The sequence below is a fragment of the Oncorhynchus kisutch genome, linkage group LG1, assembly GCF_002021735.2.
Source record: "Oncorhynchus kisutch isolate 150728-3 linkage group LG1, Okis_V2, whole genome shotgun sequence".
NCBI lineage: Eukaryota > Metazoa > Chordata > Actinopteri > Salmoniformes > Salmonidae > Oncorhynchus > Oncorhynchus kisutch.
The window spans coordinates 9,428,133-9,446,804 of record NC_034174.2 but is presented as its reverse complement, the minus strand read 5'-3'; the positions used below and the strand labels follow the sequence as shown (position 1 = coordinate 9,446,804).

Below are 18,672 nucleotides of genomic sequence, written 5' to 3'. Positions count from 1 at the left end.
AAGTCTAAACAGATGTCCTGAGACTCTAAAGTCAACATATGACTTCATCTTTTTCGAGTTAGAAAAACATTACTTTGAAGATTTGTTTTCTAAGGCCGTCAGCGAAAGAACATCAAACCAGATGTCAGAGAGAGAGAGAGAGGCAGAGAGAGAGGCAGAGAGGGAGGCAGAGAGAGGCAGAGAGAGAGGCAGAGAGAGGCAGAGAGAGGCAGAGAGAGAGAGAGAGAGAGAGAGAGAGAGAGAGAGAGAGAGAGAGAGAGAGAGAGAGACAGAGAGCAGAGTTCTCTGTCAACAACAACACTGTTATCATATTTAGATTGTTATTGATGTGCTTGCACTATCCGTCTCGCCTCGTTTCGGCGATGTCGTCTGCTAAATTACTGTCAACATAATAGACGTGTTTTTATAAATGTTTGACCTATCCCTCCTCCTTTTATCTCCCTCTCTCTGCCTCTCTCTGCCTCTCTCTCCCTCTCTCTGCCTCTCTCTCCCTCTCTCTGCCTCTCTCTCCCTCTCTCTGCCTCTCTCTGCCTCTCTCTCTGCCTCTCTCTGCCTCTCTCTCCCTCTCTCTGCCTCTCTCTCCCTCTCTCTCCCTCTCTCTGCCTCTCTCTGCCTCTCTCTCTGTCTCTCTCTGCCTCTCTCTGCCTCTCTCTGCCTCTCTCCCTCTCTCTGCCTCTCTCTCTGCCTCTCTCTGCCTCTCTCTGCCTCTCTCTCTCTCTCTGCCTCTCTCTGCCTCTCTGCCTCTCTCTGCCTCTCTCTCCCTCTCTCTCCCTCTCTCTGCCTCTCTCTGCCTCTCTCTCTCTCTCTCTCTGCCTCTCTCTGCCTCTCTCCCTATCTCTGCCTCTCTCTGCCTCTCTGTGCCTCTCTCTTCCTCTCTCTCCCGCTCTCTCCCTCTCTCTGCCTCTCTCTGCCTCTCTCTCCCTCTCTCCCTCTCTCTGCCTCTCTCTGCCTCTCTCTCCCTCTCTCTGCCTCTTTCTCCCTCTCTCTGCCTCTCTCTGCCTCTCTCTGCCTCTCTCTCCCTCTCTCTGCCTCTCTCTGCCTCTCTCTCTCTGCCTCTCTCCCTATCTCTGCCTCCCTCTGCCTCTCTGTGCCTCTCTCTTCCTCTCTCTCCCTCTCTCTCCCTCTCTCTCCCTCTCTCTGCCTCTCTCTGCCTCTCTCTCCCTCTCTCTGCCTCTCTCTCCCTCTTTCTGCCTCTCTCTGCCTCTCTCTCCCACTCTCTGCCTTCTCTCCCTCTCTCTGCCTCTCTCTCTGCCTCTCTCTCTGCCTCTCTCTGCCTCTCTCTGCCTCTCTCTCCCTCTCTCTGCCTCTCTCTGCCTCTCTCTCCCTCTCTCTGCCTCTCTCTCCCTCTCTCTGCCTCTCTCTCTGCCTCTCTCTGCCTCTCTCTGCCTCTCTCTGCCTCTCTCTGCCTCTCTCTCCCTCTCTCTGCCTCTCTCTGCCTCTCTCTCCCTCTCTCTGCCTCTCTCTCCCTCTCTCTGCCTCTCTCTCCCTCTCTCTGCCTATCTCTCTGCCTCTCTCTGCCTCTCTCTGCCACTCTCTCCCTCTCTCTGCCACTCTCTCTGCCTCTCTCTCCCTCTCTCTGCCTCTCTCTGCCTCTCTCTCCCTCTATCTGCCTCTCTCTGCCTCTCTCTGCCTCTCTCTGCCTGTCTCTGCCTCTCTCTCCCTCTCTGTGCCTCTCTCTGCCTCTCTGTGCCTCTCTCTTCCTCTCTCTCCCTCTCTCTCCCTCTCTCTGCCTCTCTCTGCCTCTCTCTCTGCCTCTCTGTGCCTCTCTCTTCCTCTCTCTCCCTCTCTCTCCCTCTCTCTGCCTCTCTCTGCCTCTCTCTGCCTCTCTCTCCCTCTCTCTGCCTCTCTCTCCCTCTCTCTGCCTCTCTCTCTGCCTCTCTCTGCCTCTCTCTCCTTCTCTCTGCCTCTCTCTGCCTCTCTCTCCCTCTCTCTGCCTCTCTCCCTCTCTCTGCCTCTCTCTCTGCCTCTCTCTGCCTCTCTCTGCCTCTCTCTCCCTCTCTCTGCCTCTCTCTCTGCCTCTCTCTCCCTCTCTCTGCCTCTCTCTGCCTCTCTCTGCCTCTCTCTCCCTCTCTCTGCCTCTCTCTGCTTCTCTCTGCCTGTCTCTGCCTGTCTCTCCCTCTCACTGCCTCTCTCTGCCTCTCTCTGCCTCTCTCTCCCTCTCTCTGCCTCTCTCTGCCTGTCTCTGCCTGTCTCTGCCTCTCTCTCAATCCAATTTCAATTCAATGTCAATTTAAGGGGCTTTATTGGCATGGGAATCATATGTTAACATTGCCAAATCAAGTGAAGTAGATAATATACTAAAGTTAAATCAACTATTCAAATTGACAGTAAACAATATTCCAAAAGAATAAAGACATTTCCAATGTCATATTATTTCTATGTTGTAACGATGTTTAAATAGTTAAAGTGCAAAGGGGAAAATAAATAAACATAAATATGGGTTGTATTTACAATAGTGTTTGTTCTTCACTGGTTGCCCTTTTCTTGTGGCAACAGGTCACAAATCTTGCTGCTGTGATTGTGCACTGTGGTATTTCACCCAGTAGATATGGGAGTTTATCAAAATTGGGTTTGTTTTTGAATTCTTTGTGGGTCTGTGTAATCTGAGAGAAATATGTCTCTCTAATATGGTCATACATTGGGCAGGAGGTTAGGAAGTGCAGCTCAGTTTCCACCTCATTTTGTTGGCATGTGTGCACATAGCCTGTCTTTTCTCGAGAGCCATGTCTGCCTACGGCGACCTTTCTCAATAGCAAGGCTATGCTCACTGAGTCTGTACATAGTCAAAGCTTTCCTTAATGTTTGGTTCAGTCACACTGGTCAGGTATAACAGAGCCCCAGGACCAGCTTGCTTAGGGGACTCTTCTCCAAGTTCATCTCTCTGTAGGTGATGGCTTTGTTATGGAAGGTTTGGGAATCGCTTTTAGGTGGTTATAGAATTTAATGTCTCTTTTCTGGATTTTGATCAGTAGTGTGTATCGGCCTAATTCTGCTCTGCATGCATTATTTGGTGTTTTACGTCGTACACTGAGGATATTTTTTTAGAATTCTGCATGTAGAGTCTCAATTTGGTGTTTGTCCCATTTGGTGAATTCTTGGTTGGTGATCGGACCCCAGACCTCACAATCATTAAGATCAATGTGTTCTATAACTGATTCAAGTATTTTTTGCCAGATCCTAATTGGTATGTCGAATTTGATGTTCCTTTTGATGGCATGGAATTCCCTCTTGCCTTGTCTCTCAGCTTTGTGGAAGTTACTTGTGGAGTTTAGGCTAAGGTATGTTTAGTTTTTTGTTTAGGCTACGGTATGTTTAGTTTTTTGTTTAGGCTACGGTATGTTTAGTTTTGTGTGTGCTCTAGGGCAACGGTGTCTAGATGGAATTTGTATTTGTGGTCCTGATGACTGGACCTTTTTGTGTGTTTATTGCCAGTTTTAACACTTGTTGTTTTGTGTACATGGATTTTATAATGTTGTATGTTTTCCCCCCAACACCACTTTCCATCCATTTGTACAGCAGACCGTCATGCCACATTGAGTCAAAAGAAGACTTTTCCTTTGTTTAGGTTTGTTTGTCAATTAGGGTGTGTAGGGTGAATATGTGGTCTGTTTGTCAATTAGGGTGTGTAGGGTGAATATGTGGTCTGTTTGTCAATTAGGGTGTGTAGGGTGAATATGTGGTCTGTTTGTCAATTAGGGTGTGTAGGGTGAATACGTGGTCTGTTTGTCAATTAGGGTGTGTAGGGTGAATATGTGGTCTGTTTGTCAATTCGGGTGTGTAGGGTGAATACGTGGTCTGTTTGTCAATTCGGGTGTGTAGGGTGAATATGTGGTCTGTTTGTCAATTCGGGTGTGTAGGGTGAATATGTGGTCTGTTTGTCAATTAGGGTGTGTAGGGTGAATACGTGGTCTGTTTGTCAATTAGGGTGTGTACAGTGAATATGTGGTCTGTTTGTCAATTAGGGTGTGTAGGGTGAATACGTGGTCTGTTTGTCAATTAGGGTGTGTACGGTGAATATGTGGTCTGTTTGTCAATTAGGGTGTGTAGAGTGAATATGTGGTCTGTTTGTCAATTAGGGTGTGTAGGGTGAATATGTGGTCTGTTTGTCAATTAGGGTGTGTAGGGTGAATACGTGGTCTGTTTGTCAATTAGGGTGTGTAGGGTGAATATGTGGTCTGTTTGTCAATTAGGTTGTGTAGGGTGAATACGTGGTCTGTTTGTCAATTAGGGTGTGTAGGGTGAATATGTGGTCTGTTTGTCAATTAGGGTGTGTAGGGTGAATATGTGGTCTGTTTGTCAATTAGGGTGTGTAGGGCGAATCTGTGGTCTGTTTGTCAATTAGGGTGTGTAGGGTGAATACGTGGTCTGTTTGTCAATTAGGGTGTGTAGGGTGAATACGTGGTCTGTTTGTCAATTAGGGTGTGTAGGGTGAACACGTGGTCTGTTTGTCAATTAGGGTGTGTAGGGTGAATATGTGGTCTGTTTGTCAATTCGGGTGTGTAGGGTGAATACGTGGTCTGTTTGTCAATTAGGGTGTGTAGGGTGAATATGTGGTCTGTTTGTCAATTAGGGTGTGTAGGGTGAATACGTGGTCTGTTTGTCAATTCGGGTGTGTAGGGTGAATATGTGGTCTGTTTGTCAATTAGGGTGTGTAGGGTGAATATGTGGTCTGTTTGTCAATTAGGGTGTGTAGGGTGAATATGTGGTCTGTTTGTCAATTCGGGTGTGTAGGGTGAATACGTGGTCTGTTTGTCAATTCGGGTGTGTAGGGTGAATACGTGGTCTGTTTGTCAATTAGGGTGTGTAGGGTGAGAATACGTGGTCTGTTTGTCAATTCGGGTGTGTAGGGTGAATATGTGGCCTGTTTGTCAATTAGGGTGTGTAGGGTGAATACGTGGTCTGTTTGTCAATTCGGGTGTGTAGGGTGAGAATACGTGGTCTGTTTGTCAATTCGGGTGTGTAGGGTGAATATGTGGTCTGTTTGTCAATTAGGGTGTGTAGGGTGAGAATACGTGGTCTGTTTGTCAATTCGGGTGTGTAGGGTGAATATGTGGTCTGTTTGTCAATTAGGGTGTGTAGGGTGAATATGTGGTCTGTTTGTCAATTAGGGTGTGTAGGGTGAGAATACGTGGTCTGTTTGTCAATTAGGGTGTGTAGGGTGAATATGTGGTCTGTTTGTCAATTGGGGTGTGTAGGGTGAATATGTGGTCTGTTTGTCAATTCGGGTGTGTAGGGTGAATATGTGGTCTGTTTGTCAATTAGGGTGTGTAGGGTGAATATGTGGTCTGTTTGTCAATTAGGGTGTATAGGGTGAGAATACGTGGTCTGTTTGTCAATTAGGGTGTGTAGCCTGAATATGTGGTCTGTTTGTCAATTAGGGTGTGTAGGGTGAATATGTGGTCTGTTTGTCAATTAGGGTGTGTAGGGTGAGAATACGTGGTCTGTTTGTCAATTAGGGTGTGTAGGGTGAATATGTGGTCTGTTTGTCAATTAGGGTGTGTAGGGTGAATACGTGGTCTGTTTGTCAATTCGGGTGTGTAGGGTGAGAATACGTGGTCTGTTTGTCAATTAGGGTGTGTAGGGTGAATATGTGGTCTGTTTGTCAATTAGGGTGTGTAGGGTGAATACGTGGTCTGTTTGTCAATTAGGGTGTGTAGGGTGAATATGTGGTCTGTTTGTCAATTAGGGTGTGTAGGGTGAGAATACGTGGTCTGTTTGTCAATTAGGGTGTGTAGGGTGAATATGTGGTCTGTTTGTCAATTGGGGTGTGTAGGGTGAGAATACGTGGTCTGTTTGTCAATTAGGGTGTGTAGGGTGAATATGTGGTCTGTTTGTCAATTGGGGTGTGTAGGGTGAATATGTGGTCTGTTTGTCAATTCGGGTGTGTAGGGTGAATATGTGGTCTGTTTGTCAATTAGGGTGTGTAGGGTGAATATGTGGTCTGTTTGTCAATTAGGGTGTGTAGGGTGAGAATACGTGGTCTGTTTGTCAATTAGGGTGTGTAGCCTGAATATGTGGTCTGTTTGTCAATTAGGGTGTGTATGGTGAATATGTGGTCTGTTTGTCAATTAGGGTGTGTAGGGTGAGAATACGTGGTCTGTTTGTCAATTAGGGTGTGTAGGGTGAATATGTGGTCTGTTTGTCAATTAGGTTGTGTAGGGTGAATATGTGGTCTGTTTGTCAATTAGGGTGTGTAGGGTGAATATGTGGTCTGTTTGTCAATTAGGGTGTGTAGGGTGAATACGTGGTTTGTCGTACAGTAAAATTTTGACATTTGCTCAGTACATTGTTTTCACTGAGGAAATGTACGAGTCTGCTGTAAATGATAATGCAGAGGATTTTCCCAAGGTTGCTGTTGACGCATATCCCACAGATGTTATTGGGGTCAAATTTGTCTCCACTTTTGTGGAATTGGGGTGATCAGTCCTTCGTTCCAAATATTGGGGAAGGTGCCAGAGCTAAGGAAAATACCTCAATACCTCAGGCCTTTTTTGGTTGGAGGGTGATGACAGAGGTGCGTGCTACAGTGCTACAGGCTACTTATTGTGTTCCGGAACAATGGTGGCCATCTTAAAGCATGTGGGGACAGCAGACTGGGATATGGAGCGATTGGTCTGGTCTGTGCATGCTCTGAGGACGTGGCTAGGGATGCCGTCTGGGCCAGCAGCCTTGCGAGGGTTAACACGTTTAAATGTTTTACTCACATCGGCCACGGAGAAGGAGGGGGGTGTGCGATGGTGACACTGTATTATCCTCAAAGCGGAGATGCTCTCTCTCTCTCTCTCTCGTTCTCTCCAGCTGTCTTTCTCTTTCTTTTCTCCGTCTCTGTCTCTCAAATTCAAAAGGTCATTATTGGCATGGAGAGTGTAGCCATATATGATTGCCAATGCAAACATACAGGAACATATTGGTCTGGTCTGTGCATGCTCTGAGGACGTGGCTAGGGATGCCGTCTGGGCCAGCAGCCTTGCGAGGGTTAACACGTTTAAATGTTTTACTCACATCGGCCACGGAGAAGGAGGGGGGTGTGCGATGGTGACACTGTATTATCCTCAAAGCGGAGATGCTCTCTCTCTCTCTCTCTCGTTCTCTCCAGCTGTCTTTCTCTTTCTTTTCTCCGTCTCTGTCTCTCAAATTCAAAAGGTCATTATTGGCATGGAGAGTGTAGCCATATATGATTGCCAATGCAAACATACAGGAACATATTGAATCAATGAAAATTGTAATCTTTCCCTCTCCTCCCCTCCTAGCCGATGGAGATAACGGGGGCGATCGAGGAGGAGTTTACAGTAGCTCGTCTCTACATCAGTAAGATCAAGTCAGAGGTCAAGTCCATGGTGAAACGCTGTCGTCAGCTAGAGAACCTTCAGATGGAGTTTCATAGGAAGATGGAGGAGACTGGAAGAGAGCTGTCCTCTTGCCAACTACTCATCTCACAGGTGACCCAATATGATTACCAATAGTACATTTTACTATGCACAAGGGGTAGGGCAGAGAGAGAGAGAGAGAGAGAGAGACTAAATGTTAGTGGGTATAGAAGTCTGAGTGTACACGATTGTGGAGAGTCATTTGAAGTGGAAAGCTGATTTACACTGATGCCCAACGTGTGGAAGTTATTTTGCGGTTGATTCCCATTGGTCCCAACATTGGTACTAAAATTGTGTGTGTGTTTGTGTGTGCAGCATGAGGTGAAGATCCGCTCCCTGACAGAGTACATTCAGAACGTAGAGCAGAAGAAGAGCCAGCTGGAGGAGAACGTTGACTCTCTGAGTGAAGAACTGGACAAACTGCAGGCTCAAGGTATAACAGTACAATACACTATAAAACTCCACAGAAACTCAAAAGCCAGTTCTCTCTCATTGTTCCCCTCTAACCGGGGACTGATTTAGACCTGGGACACCAGGTGGGTGATTCCCCTCTAATCGGGGACTGATTTAGACCTGGGACACAAGGTGGGTGATTCCCCTCTAATCAGGGACTGATTTAGACCTGGGACACCAGGTGGGTGATTCCCCTCTAATCAGGGACTGGTTTAGACCTGGGACACCAGGTGGGTGATTCCCCTCTAATCAGGGACTGATTTAGACCTGGGACACCAGGTGGGTGATTCCCCTCTAATCAGGGACTGACTTAGACCTGGGATACCAGGTGGGTGAAATTAATTATCAGGTAGAACAGAAAACGAGCAGGCTCCGTACCTCGTAGGGTCAGAGTTTTAATACCCCTGCTCTATAACAACACAGGATAACTATGTGAAGAACAGACCAAACTCCAGGCACAAGGTAAAACTCCTGATCCTACCAACACACTACACAGAGCCTTACAGTAAAACACAATATATTACAACCTAAAAACACACTATACATTCTGACAACAGGATAACTATGACTCTCAGAGTGAAGAGCTGGCTAACCTTCAGGTGCAAGGTAAAACTCCTGGCCCATGGTACTTGGCTCAATGACTCACACTACAAAAGTGTAGCACAGTGTGACCAGCGAAGGTGAAATTAGGGGTGGCATGCACCCCAAAAATCTGAGCTTGCACAAAGTATGTGAAGATGACTAGGGGTGGTCCGGAGGGGGGCTCGGCCCACCCCCTTCCATAAATTGGAGAATTTAGCATTTTTCAAACACCTGAAACAGCTTCTTCCTTCAATCTATTCATCATGATTTTTTTTATGTAAAAAAAACATGTCAATTTTTCTACATATTTAAGCATATCTCTTGAGCTGTCTGTATCCTCCTGGCGAATGTTTTTTAAAGAAAAAGATAGTTAGACAAGCTAGCTACTCTAACTTAATTGATATACTGAAATGGCTTCTGGGTATCTAGTTATTTGGGAACCTATCTGGGCTAGCTAAAGCCAACTTCAAAAAACATTTATATTACATTTTATATTAAAAAAAACGACATATCTGAGGTGGCACGTGCTCCTCTGTTCCTGTGCCCCTGTGCCCCAGTGCTCCTGTGCTCCTGTGCCCCTATGCCCCAGTGCTCCTGTGCTCCTGTGCCTCTATGCCCCAGTGCTCCTGTGCCCCTGTGCCCCAGTGCTCCTGTGCCCCAGTGCTCCTGTGCCCCCTAGGGGCATGACACATCAGGTTGAAATGACCAGCTTTGTAGGCGTACACTAAAATGCAATGTGTGTGTGTTTCAGAGAGCATGTCAGCAGGGACAAAGGGAGAGAATCAGACAGACGTTGAGGAGTCTGCTGATGTCAAGGTAACCTGGTTACAGACTGTGGGATGGGGAGGATCCCATTTATCACAGAGACTTATTGGTATTGTGAGTGTGTGTTTTAGCCTGTCTTTCTCCCTGTTTCAGATGGAGGCTCACCGTGAGACCCACCACAAGCAGCTGGGACGTCTCCGAGACGACATCAACGAGAAACAGAAGATCATTGACGACCTCACTGAGTCAGTACCTCTCTCCCACTCGCTCATCTCCCTTTCACTGAGTCAGTACCTCTCTCTCCCACTCGCTCATCTCCCTTTCACTGAGTCTGTACCTCTCTCTTTCACTGAGTCAGTTCCTCTCTCTCCCACTCGCTCATCTCCCTTTAACTGAGTCAGTACCTCTCTCTTTCACTGAGTCAGTACCTCTCGCTCATCTCCCTTTTACTGAGTCAGTACCTCTCTCCCACTTGCTTATCTCCCTTTCACTGAGTCAGTACCTCTCTCCCACTCGCTCATCTCCCTTTCACTGAGTCAGTACCTCTCTCCCACTCGCTCATCTCCCTTTCACTGAGTCAGTACCTCTCTCCCACTCGCTCATCTCCCTTTCACTGAGTCAGTACCCCTCTCCCATTCGCTCATCTCCCTTTCACTGAGTCAGTACCTCTCTCCCACTCGCTCCTCTCCCTTTCACTGACTCAGTACCTCTCTCGTCTCCCTTTCACTGAGTCAGTACCTCTCCCTTTCACTGAGTCAGTACCTCTCTCCCACTCTCATCTCCCTTTCACTGAGTCAGTACTTCTCTCCCCTCTCTCCTCTCCCTTTCACTGAGTCAGTAACTCTCTCCCCCTCTCTCATCTCTCATCTCCCTTTCACCTAGTCAGTACCTTCTTCTCATTCTCTCTCCTCTCTCTATCTTCTTCTCACCCTTCATCTCCCTCTTGTTGTAATTCTATGCTATATTTCAGTGTCACCTGGCACCAGCCTCTGTAACATCTTTGTGTAATCTTTGCACCCAGAACCAAATCTCTGCTGTCAGATTCATCTCTGCTGTCTGAGTAATCTCTGCTGTCAGAGTAATCTCTGCTGTTTGAGTAATCTCTGCTGTCTGAGTAATCTCTGGTGTCACAAGAGAGTGTGACTACCTCACTGAGTCAGTACCTTCAGGATATCTGCCATTTATCAGACGCTTTTATCCAAAGCAACATACAGTTAGTTATGCATGTGTACATTTTTTGTATGGGTGGCCCCAGCGGGAATCGAACCCACAATCATGCTCTACCAACTGAGCCAGACAGGACCATTGTCATCCACTACCCTGCTCTCCTTGTCATACTGTGTCATGCTGTGCATCCGTACTGCCGTGTGGGTCCCAATCTGTACTGCAGTGTGGGTCCCAATCAGTACTGCAGTGTGGGTTCCAATCAGTACTGCCCTGTGGGTCTCAATCAGTACTGCAGTGTGGGTCCCAATCCGTACTGCAGTGTGGGTCCCAATCAGTACTGCAGTGTGGGTCCCAATCAGTACTGCAGTGTGGGTCCCAATCAGTACTGCAGTGTGGGTCCCAATCCATACTGCAGTGTGGGTCCCAATCAGTACTGCAGTGTGGGTCCCAATCAGTACTGCAGTGTGGGTCCCAATCAGGACTGCAGTGTGGGTCCCAATCAGTACTGCAGTGTGGGTCCCAATCAGTACTGCAGTGTGGGTCCCAATCAGTACTGCAGTGTGGGTCCCATTCAGTACTGCAGTGTGGGTCCCAATCAGTACTGCAGTGTGGGTCCCAATCCATACTGCAGTGTGGGTCCCAATCCATACTGTAGTGTGGGTTCCAATCAGTACTGCATTGTGGGTCCCAATCAGTACTGCAGTGTGGGTCCCAATCCGTACTGCAGTGTGGGTCCCAATTCAAACTGCCGTGTGGGTCCCAATTCAAACTGCCGTATGGGTCCCAATCAGTACTGCAGTGTGGGTCCCAATCCGTACTGCAGTGTGGGTCCCAATCTGTACTGCAGTGTGGGTCCCAATCCGTACTGCAGTGTGGGTCCCAATCCATACTGCAGTGTGGGTCCCAATCCATACTGCAGTGTGGGTCCCAATCCATACTACAGTGTGGGTCCCAATCAGTACTGCAGTGTGGGTCCCAATCAGTACTGCAGTGTGGGTCCCAATCAGTACTGCAGTGTGGGTCCCAATCCATACTGCAGTGTGGGTCCCAATCCATACTACAGTGTGGGTCCCAATCAGTACTGCAGTGTGGGTCCCAATCAGTACTGCAGTGTGGGTCCCAATCAGTACTGCAGTGTGGGTCCCAATCAGTACTGCAGTGTGGGTCCCAATCATTACTGCAGCGTGGGTCCCAATCCATACTGCAGTGTGGGTCCCAATCAGTACTGCCCTGTGGGTCCCAATCAGTACTGCAGTGTGGGTCCCAATCAGTACTGCAGTGTGGGTCCCAATCAGTACTGCAGTGTGGGTCCCAATCAGTACTGCAGTGTGGGTCCCAATCAGTACTGCCCTGTGGGTCCCAATCAGTACTGCCCTGTGGGTCCCAATCAGTACTGCAGTGTGGGTCCCAATCAGTAATGCAGTGTGGGTCCCAATTCGTACTGCCATGTGGCTCCCAATTCGTACTGCCATGTGACTCCCAATTCGTACTGCCATGTGTGTACCAAACCGTACTGCAGTGTGGGTACCAATGTTGTCTATTAACTCCAGACTGTCTCTATAGTTACCCTGTTGTCTATTAACCCTAGACTGTCTCTATAGTTACCCTGTTGTCTATTAACACCAGACTGTCTCTATAGTTACCCTGTTGTCTATTAACACCCGACTGTCTCTATAGTTACCCTGTTGTCTATTAACACCATACTGTCTCTATAGTTACCCTGTTGTCTATTAACACCATACTGTCTCTATAGTTACCCTGTTGTCTATTAACTCCAGACTGTCTCTATAGTTACCCTGTTGTCTATTAACACCAGACTGTCTCTATAGTTACCCTGTTGTCTATTAACACCTGACTGTCTCTATAGTTACCCTGTTGTCTATTAACACCTGACTGTCTCTATAGTTACCCTGTTATCTATTAACACCAGACTGTCTCTATAGTTACCCTGTTATCTATTAACACCTGACTGTCTCTATAGTTACCCTGTTGTCTATTAACTCCAGACTGTCTCTTTCTAGTCGTAACTGTCGTCTTCATCTGGAGTTGGAGCATCTGAGGAGCGACTTTGACCGTCTCATGAGACAGGAGCACCAGAAGAGTCTCCAACTGGAGGAGCTGACGTTAGTCACACACACACACACACACACACACACACACACACACACACACACACACACACACACTGTAGCAGAATAAAGGGGTGGGGTTTCCACGTCACCAAGTTCAACGGGGGAATTTATTACGGAGATTTGCACACTGTGGGAAAGGGGGGTATATTCAGCAACCAGTTCACAGTCCACAATTCGTTCTCGTTGTCCTTTCCGTTCTCCAGGGGTAAAAAGGGTCAAACTGGTTCGGTACACAGTGGGGGTAATCCTAAAACTCAGGTCCTCAGTCAAACCGGTTCAGTACACAGTTGGGGAAATCAGACTGTCAAGGTCTCAACGGGTAATCACACAGATAATTCTCTCTCTTCTCACACTCTCCATACCACACCTTTCCCTCTCAGTCCTCTCCCTGTTTGTGCAGCCTGCTTCCTCTTTCATCACCAAGCTCTCCATGGCTTAATGAGCCACAGCCTCGCCTCGTTGGGGACGGAAGTCCATATAAGGCTCTGGGGTGGAGCCAGCTGGCTGCAAGATATCTCCCTTTAATCACCACTCCCCTCACCTCTCCCTGCCATCTGCCACAACACACACACACACACACACACATATACACACACACATATACACACACACACACACACACACAGGCACGCATACACACACACACACACACACAGACACACACACACACACACACAGACACACACACACTCACACACACACACACTGTCTCATGAGTCAGGAGCACCACAACAGCCGGAGGATCTGAGTCCCAAACCGCTTCCTAGTCCCTACACGTCCCCCTTAATTCTAAAGGGATTTTTAATTGACACGTGCAAGCCGGGCAATTTACTTGAACTTTGAGGACAGTGGCGTTGACCCCAAAGTGTTGCGGCACACATCACTTAGCGTGGTGCAGGCGATTAGCTGGGAGCAATGGCTCCTTCATTGTGAAAACGCCTCTCAAGTCAAACCCTCTTAAACTTTAGATGTTTGCAGAGCATCCACCATGTTAATATTCTACCATGTTATTATTGTTATTATTATTATTATTATTATTGTTATTCCACCATATTATTGTTATTCCACCATATTCCAGGGGAAGGGGAAGGCGGAGGAGGAGGAAGGGTGAGGGAGGAGGAAGGAGGAGGGAGGAGGAAGGAGGAGGGAAGAGGAAGGGTGGGGAGGAGGAGGAAGGTACTACTAGGGAGTGAATTGAGACCAGCTGTCTGTTTATTTACCACTCTGACTGACCACCAAGAACACAACATATGACTGACTGAACATGCTATGGGTTGCACACACACACACACACACACACACACGCACACGCACACGCACACACATACACACACACACACACACACACTGAACATTCTCTGGGCTAAACAAACTATAAAAATAAATGTGTAGTAGCAGCCTAATAAATATGCCTACATTACATCTAAGCACAGCATGAATGCATTTATTCATGTCAAGTGGTACTGAATCTGTTTGTATATATTTATGTTTTTGCTCTTTATTAACTCTGTATCCCCAGATTTCTTCATGAACGCCACGAGCAGTCTAAGCAGGACCTTAAAGGGCTGGAGGAGACTGTCGTAAGTATATCTGTCTCCCTCTTTCAACATCTCTCTCTCTCCCTCCCCCCCCCCCTCTCTCTCTCCCTCTCCCCCCTTTCTTGCTCTCTCTCTCTCCCTTCCTTCCTACCTCCCTCACTCCCTCTCTCTGTCGCTATCTCTCTCCTCTGTCTCTTTCTCAATTCAATTCAATTCAAGGGTCTTTATTGGCATGGGAAACATGTGTTAACATTTCCAAAGCAAGTCTTTCTCTCTCTCTGTCTCTTCCACCATCTCTTTCTGACATTCAATTGAATCAACTGTAGGATAATTTGACCACGACCCATTAATGTACCTCTCCCTCACTTTCTCTCTCTCTCTCTTTGTGCCCACCTGTCTTGCTTCCCTCCCTCCCTCCCTCCCTCCCTCCCTCCCTCCCTCCCTCCCTCCCTCCCTCCCTCCCTCCCTCCCTCCCTCCCTCCCTCCCTCCCTCCCTCCCTCCCTCCCTCCTCCCTCCCTGACTTTCTCTTTCTCTCTGTTTAAAGGCTCGTGAACTCCAGACTCTCCACAACCTGCGGAAGCTTTTTGTTCAAGACCTCACGATTCGAGTCAAAAGAGTGAGTGAATAAATGAGAAGAAGGAAGAGAAGAAGTGAAGGAGGGAGGGAGAGGGTGATGAAGGAGGGAGGGAGAGGATGATGGAGGAGGGAGGGAGAGGATGATGGAGGAGGGAGGGAGAGGATGATGGAGGGAGAGGATGATGAAGGAGGGAGAGGATGATGAAGGAGGGAGGGAGAGGATGATGAAGGAGGGAGGGAGAGGAGGAATGAAGGAGGGAGAGGATGTTGGAGGGAGAGGATGAAGGAGGGAGGGAGAGGATGATGAAGGAAGGAGGGAGATGATGAATGAAGGAGGGAGAGGATGAAGGAGGGAGGGTTGAGGAGAAATGAATGAGGGAGGGAGGGAGGGAGGGAGGGAGAGGATGATGAAGGAGGAAGATAATCATGTCAATTATTCAGTAGTCCATAACATATACTGTGATCTTAACCACATCTCTCTCTCTCTCTCCCTTCACCTCATCCCTCCCCCATCCCCCCATCCACAGCATTCAGAGATGGAGCGAGATGAAAGCGGGGGATCTAGCCACCAAAAGCAGAAGATTTCCTTCCTTGAGAACAACCTGGACCAGCTTACAAAGGTTCACAAACAGGTGGGCGGTTGAATGGTTCGTTGTGTAGAGCAGACGAGCTCTGGACCCATACTATCAAAAAGCCTCGGAGGAGGAGTGTTGCTATGATAACAAATCTGATCATAATGAATAATGGCCAGTGGTGGGGATGCTAAATCAGCACTCCTACTCTGAGATGCTAAAATGGCTTTTACTCCTCTCCACACCTTACTGAAGCAAAGCCTTTTTCTATTCCATACACACCTGCAGTATGACTTACTGCTGAGGCACCAGAGCACAATGAGTAGGAGAAGGATCAAATGGACCAAGCAAACGGTATTAGTTCTGGCTGTGCTGTTAGTCATTACTAGCCTCTGGCTACGAGCCAGCTACATCAATCACCCTGCATTGCAGATACAAGTCCCCTGGAAAACAAGGCAGCAGGCAATGTTATGTTACCTACTGCTGGTACTACTACTACTGCAGTACAATGTTATGTTACCTACTGGTACTACTACTGCTGCAGTACAATGTTGTTACCTACTGGTACTACTACTACTGCAGTACAATGTTATGTTACCTACTGGTACTACTACTGCTGCAGTACAATGTTGTTACCTACTGGTACTACTACTGCAGTACAATGTTGTTACCTACTGCTGGTACTACTACTACTGCAGTACAATGTTATGTTGCCTACTGGTACTACTACTACTGCAGTACAATGTGGCTTTATCTAACTGCGTGCTGAGTAAGACGGACAAACTCACAATCACACTCATGCAGACGCACACACACACACACACACACACACACACACACACACACACACACACACACACACACACACACACACACACACACACACACACACACACACACACACACACACACACACACACACACGCATGTACACTCACTAACACACACACACACACACACACACTTGGAACAGGGAATATGATGTCTATGATATGGTTCAAATACAGTTTCAATTATTCCAATGCCTTTCCATATGTTCAGAAGTAGTCCAATATGTTTTATTTGAAAATAGAAGTAGTTGAGTATTTGAATGTATTTGGAAATACACTTGAAAGGTATCGACATGCATTTGAAAATACTTAAATACACTGAGTATTAAATCAATTATTGTTTGTCTGAAGGCTCATTTTTTAACACTCTCTATATTGGTTGTTGATTCATCTGACATTGTGCCCTTCAGCAAGACACTTCACCTTTAACCCCTCCCTCTCTCTCTCTCTCTCTGTCTCTCTCTCTGTCTCTCTCTCTCTCTCTCTCTCTCTCTCTCTCTCTCTCTCTCTCTCTCTCTCTCTCTGTCTCTCTCTCTGTCTCTCTCTCTGTCTCTCTCTCTCTCTCTCTGTCTCTCTCTCTGTCTCTCTCTCTGTCTGTCTCTCTCTCTCTCTCTCTCTCTCTCTCTCTCTCTGTCTCTCTCTCTGTCTCTCGCTCTCTCTCTCTCTCTCTGTCTCTCTCTCTCTCTCCTCTCTCTCTCTCTCTCTCTCTCTCTGTCTCTCTCTCTCTCTCAATTCAATTCAATTTGCATTATTGGCATGACATAACAATGTACATATTGCCAAAGCTTATTTTGGATATTTACAATATAAAAATGAGAATCAAAATTGTCAACGGGACAACAGTAACAACAATAACAACAGTAACAACAATAACCAAGGGTCAAAATAACCATACATTGAACAATAACACTAAGTATACAGTAGAGGACATGTGCAGGTTGATTGGTCTGTCAGACACTGTCCCTCAATTTATGGCAGGCAGCAATGTAGTGCGCTGCCAACCCACAGCTCTCTGCATCCTCCCCCAACAGGACGGGTAGCCTACTCTCATCAGAGAGGTCTTTGAAACCTTGGATAATTTTATATTTTTGACATTTTGTCAGGAAATGCAACTCCGTCTCAGGTCTCTCTCTCTCTTCCTCTCCCTCCCTCTCCCACCCTCTCTCCTTCTCCCCTTCCCTCCCTCTCTCCCACCCTCTCTCCATCTCCCCCTTCCTCCCTCTCTCCCAAACTCTCTCCTTCTCCCCTTCCCTCCCTCTCTCCCACCCTCTCCTCATCTCCCTCTCCCTCTCTCCCACCCTCTCTCCATCTCCCCCTCCCTCCCTCCCTCTCTCCCACCCTCTCTCCATCCCACCCTCTCTCCATCTCCCCCTCCCTCTCTCCCACCCTCTCTACATCTCCCCCTCCCTCCCTCTCTCCCACCCTCTCTCCCACCCTCTCTCCATCTCCCTCTTTCCAGTTGGTACGTGACAACGCAGACCTGCGTTGTGAGCTTCCGAAGCTTGAGAAGCGTCTTCGGTCTACGGCTGAGAGAGTGCGGGCGTTGGAGGGTGCACTGAAGGAGGCTAAGGAGGGGGCTATGAAGGACCGGAGACGCTATCAACAGGAAGTAGAGAGGATCAAAGACGCTATGAGGGTCAAGAACCCCCTACGCAGGCCGCACGCCGCTCAGATAGGTGATAATACATATTCACTTCCTCTTTCCCTTCCCCACCTACACCCCTACACACATCGAGGATGATGATAACACCGATTTTGATACCACTGCTATGTCTCTATTTCCAGCCAAGCCGGTCCGTCCGGGCCAGTTCCCGCTCTGCTCTCCCACCAACCCCTGGGTCCGTATTACTGAACAGCAACACTCCATCCATTTTAGTAATGCCATGTTCCAGATGCCCAGTCTGACCCCCAGCCAGATAGCCAGTCATCATGCTGCATCCCAGCAACAGCCCCTTACTTCAAACCCTCCCAGAGCAGGGACCAGTCCAACAATCACAACTCCACTGAGTCCAACATGCCCCAGACCAACATGTCCAACATGCCCCAGACCAACAAGTCCAACATGCCCCAGACCAACAAGTCCAACATGCCCCAAACCAACAAGTCCAACATGCCCCAGACCAACAAGTCCAACATGCCCCAGACCAACAAGTCCAACATGCCCCAGACCAACAAGTCCAACATGCCCCAGACCAACAAGTGAGTACAAACATAGTTTTGAGTGAAAGGAAAACAGAGGGGAGAAAAGCTAGTGTTATTGTATTGCTTTATTTAACCAGGAGGACCCTTGAGGTTAGAAACATCTTTCTGCCATCTGCTGATAGTTGTTATTGATGGAGATACTGTACATATGAATAGGTCACTGACGGACCTCTGTTTGTCTTGTAGGCTGCCAGATGAGCCAGTCAACAGCCCCACAGTGGACAACAGCCCCACAGTGGACAACAGCCCCAGAGTGGACAACAGCCCCACAGTGGACAACAGCCCCACAGTGGACAACAGCCCCACAGAGGACAACAGTCCCACAGTGGACAACAGCCCCACAGAGGACAACAGCCCCAGAGTGGACAACAGCCCCAGAGTGGACAACAGCCCCACAGAGGACAACAGCCCCACAGTGGACAACAGCCCCACAGAGGACAACAGCCCCACAGAGGACAACAGCCCCACGGTGGACAACAGCCCCACA

The 18,672-nt window shown here is 47.9% G+C and overlaps 1 protein-coding gene across 1 annotated transcript in view; it reads left to right on the top strand.

The window, feature by feature from the left end:
- The window catches only part of kif5ab (kinesin family member 5A, b), a 153,232-nt gene that overhangs the window by 134,154 nt on the left and 406 nt on the right, over positions 1-18,672 (top strand). The window contains exons 17-27 of the mRNA XM_031824792.1: positions 7,251-7,439; positions 7,683-7,800; positions 9,154-9,218; positions 9,321-9,412; positions 12,356-12,457; positions 13,986-14,046; positions 14,550-14,621; positions 15,109-15,213; positions 17,443-17,659; positions 17,769-18,182; positions 18,372-18,672. The exon at positions 18,372-18,672 is cut by the window's right edge and continues 406 nt beyond it. Of these exons, the coding sequence (XP_031680652.1) occupies positions 7,251-7,439; positions 7,683-7,800; positions 9,154-9,218; positions 9,321-9,412; positions 12,356-12,457; positions 13,986-14,046; positions 14,550-14,621; positions 15,109-15,213; positions 17,443-17,659; positions 17,769-18,182; positions 18,372-18,672 (1,736 nt within the window). The remainder of the gene's footprint in view (positions 1-7,250; positions 7,440-7,682; positions 7,801-9,153; positions 9,219-9,320; positions 9,413-12,355; positions 12,458-13,985; positions 14,047-14,549; positions 14,622-15,108; positions 15,214-17,442; positions 17,660-17,768; positions 18,183-18,371) is intronic.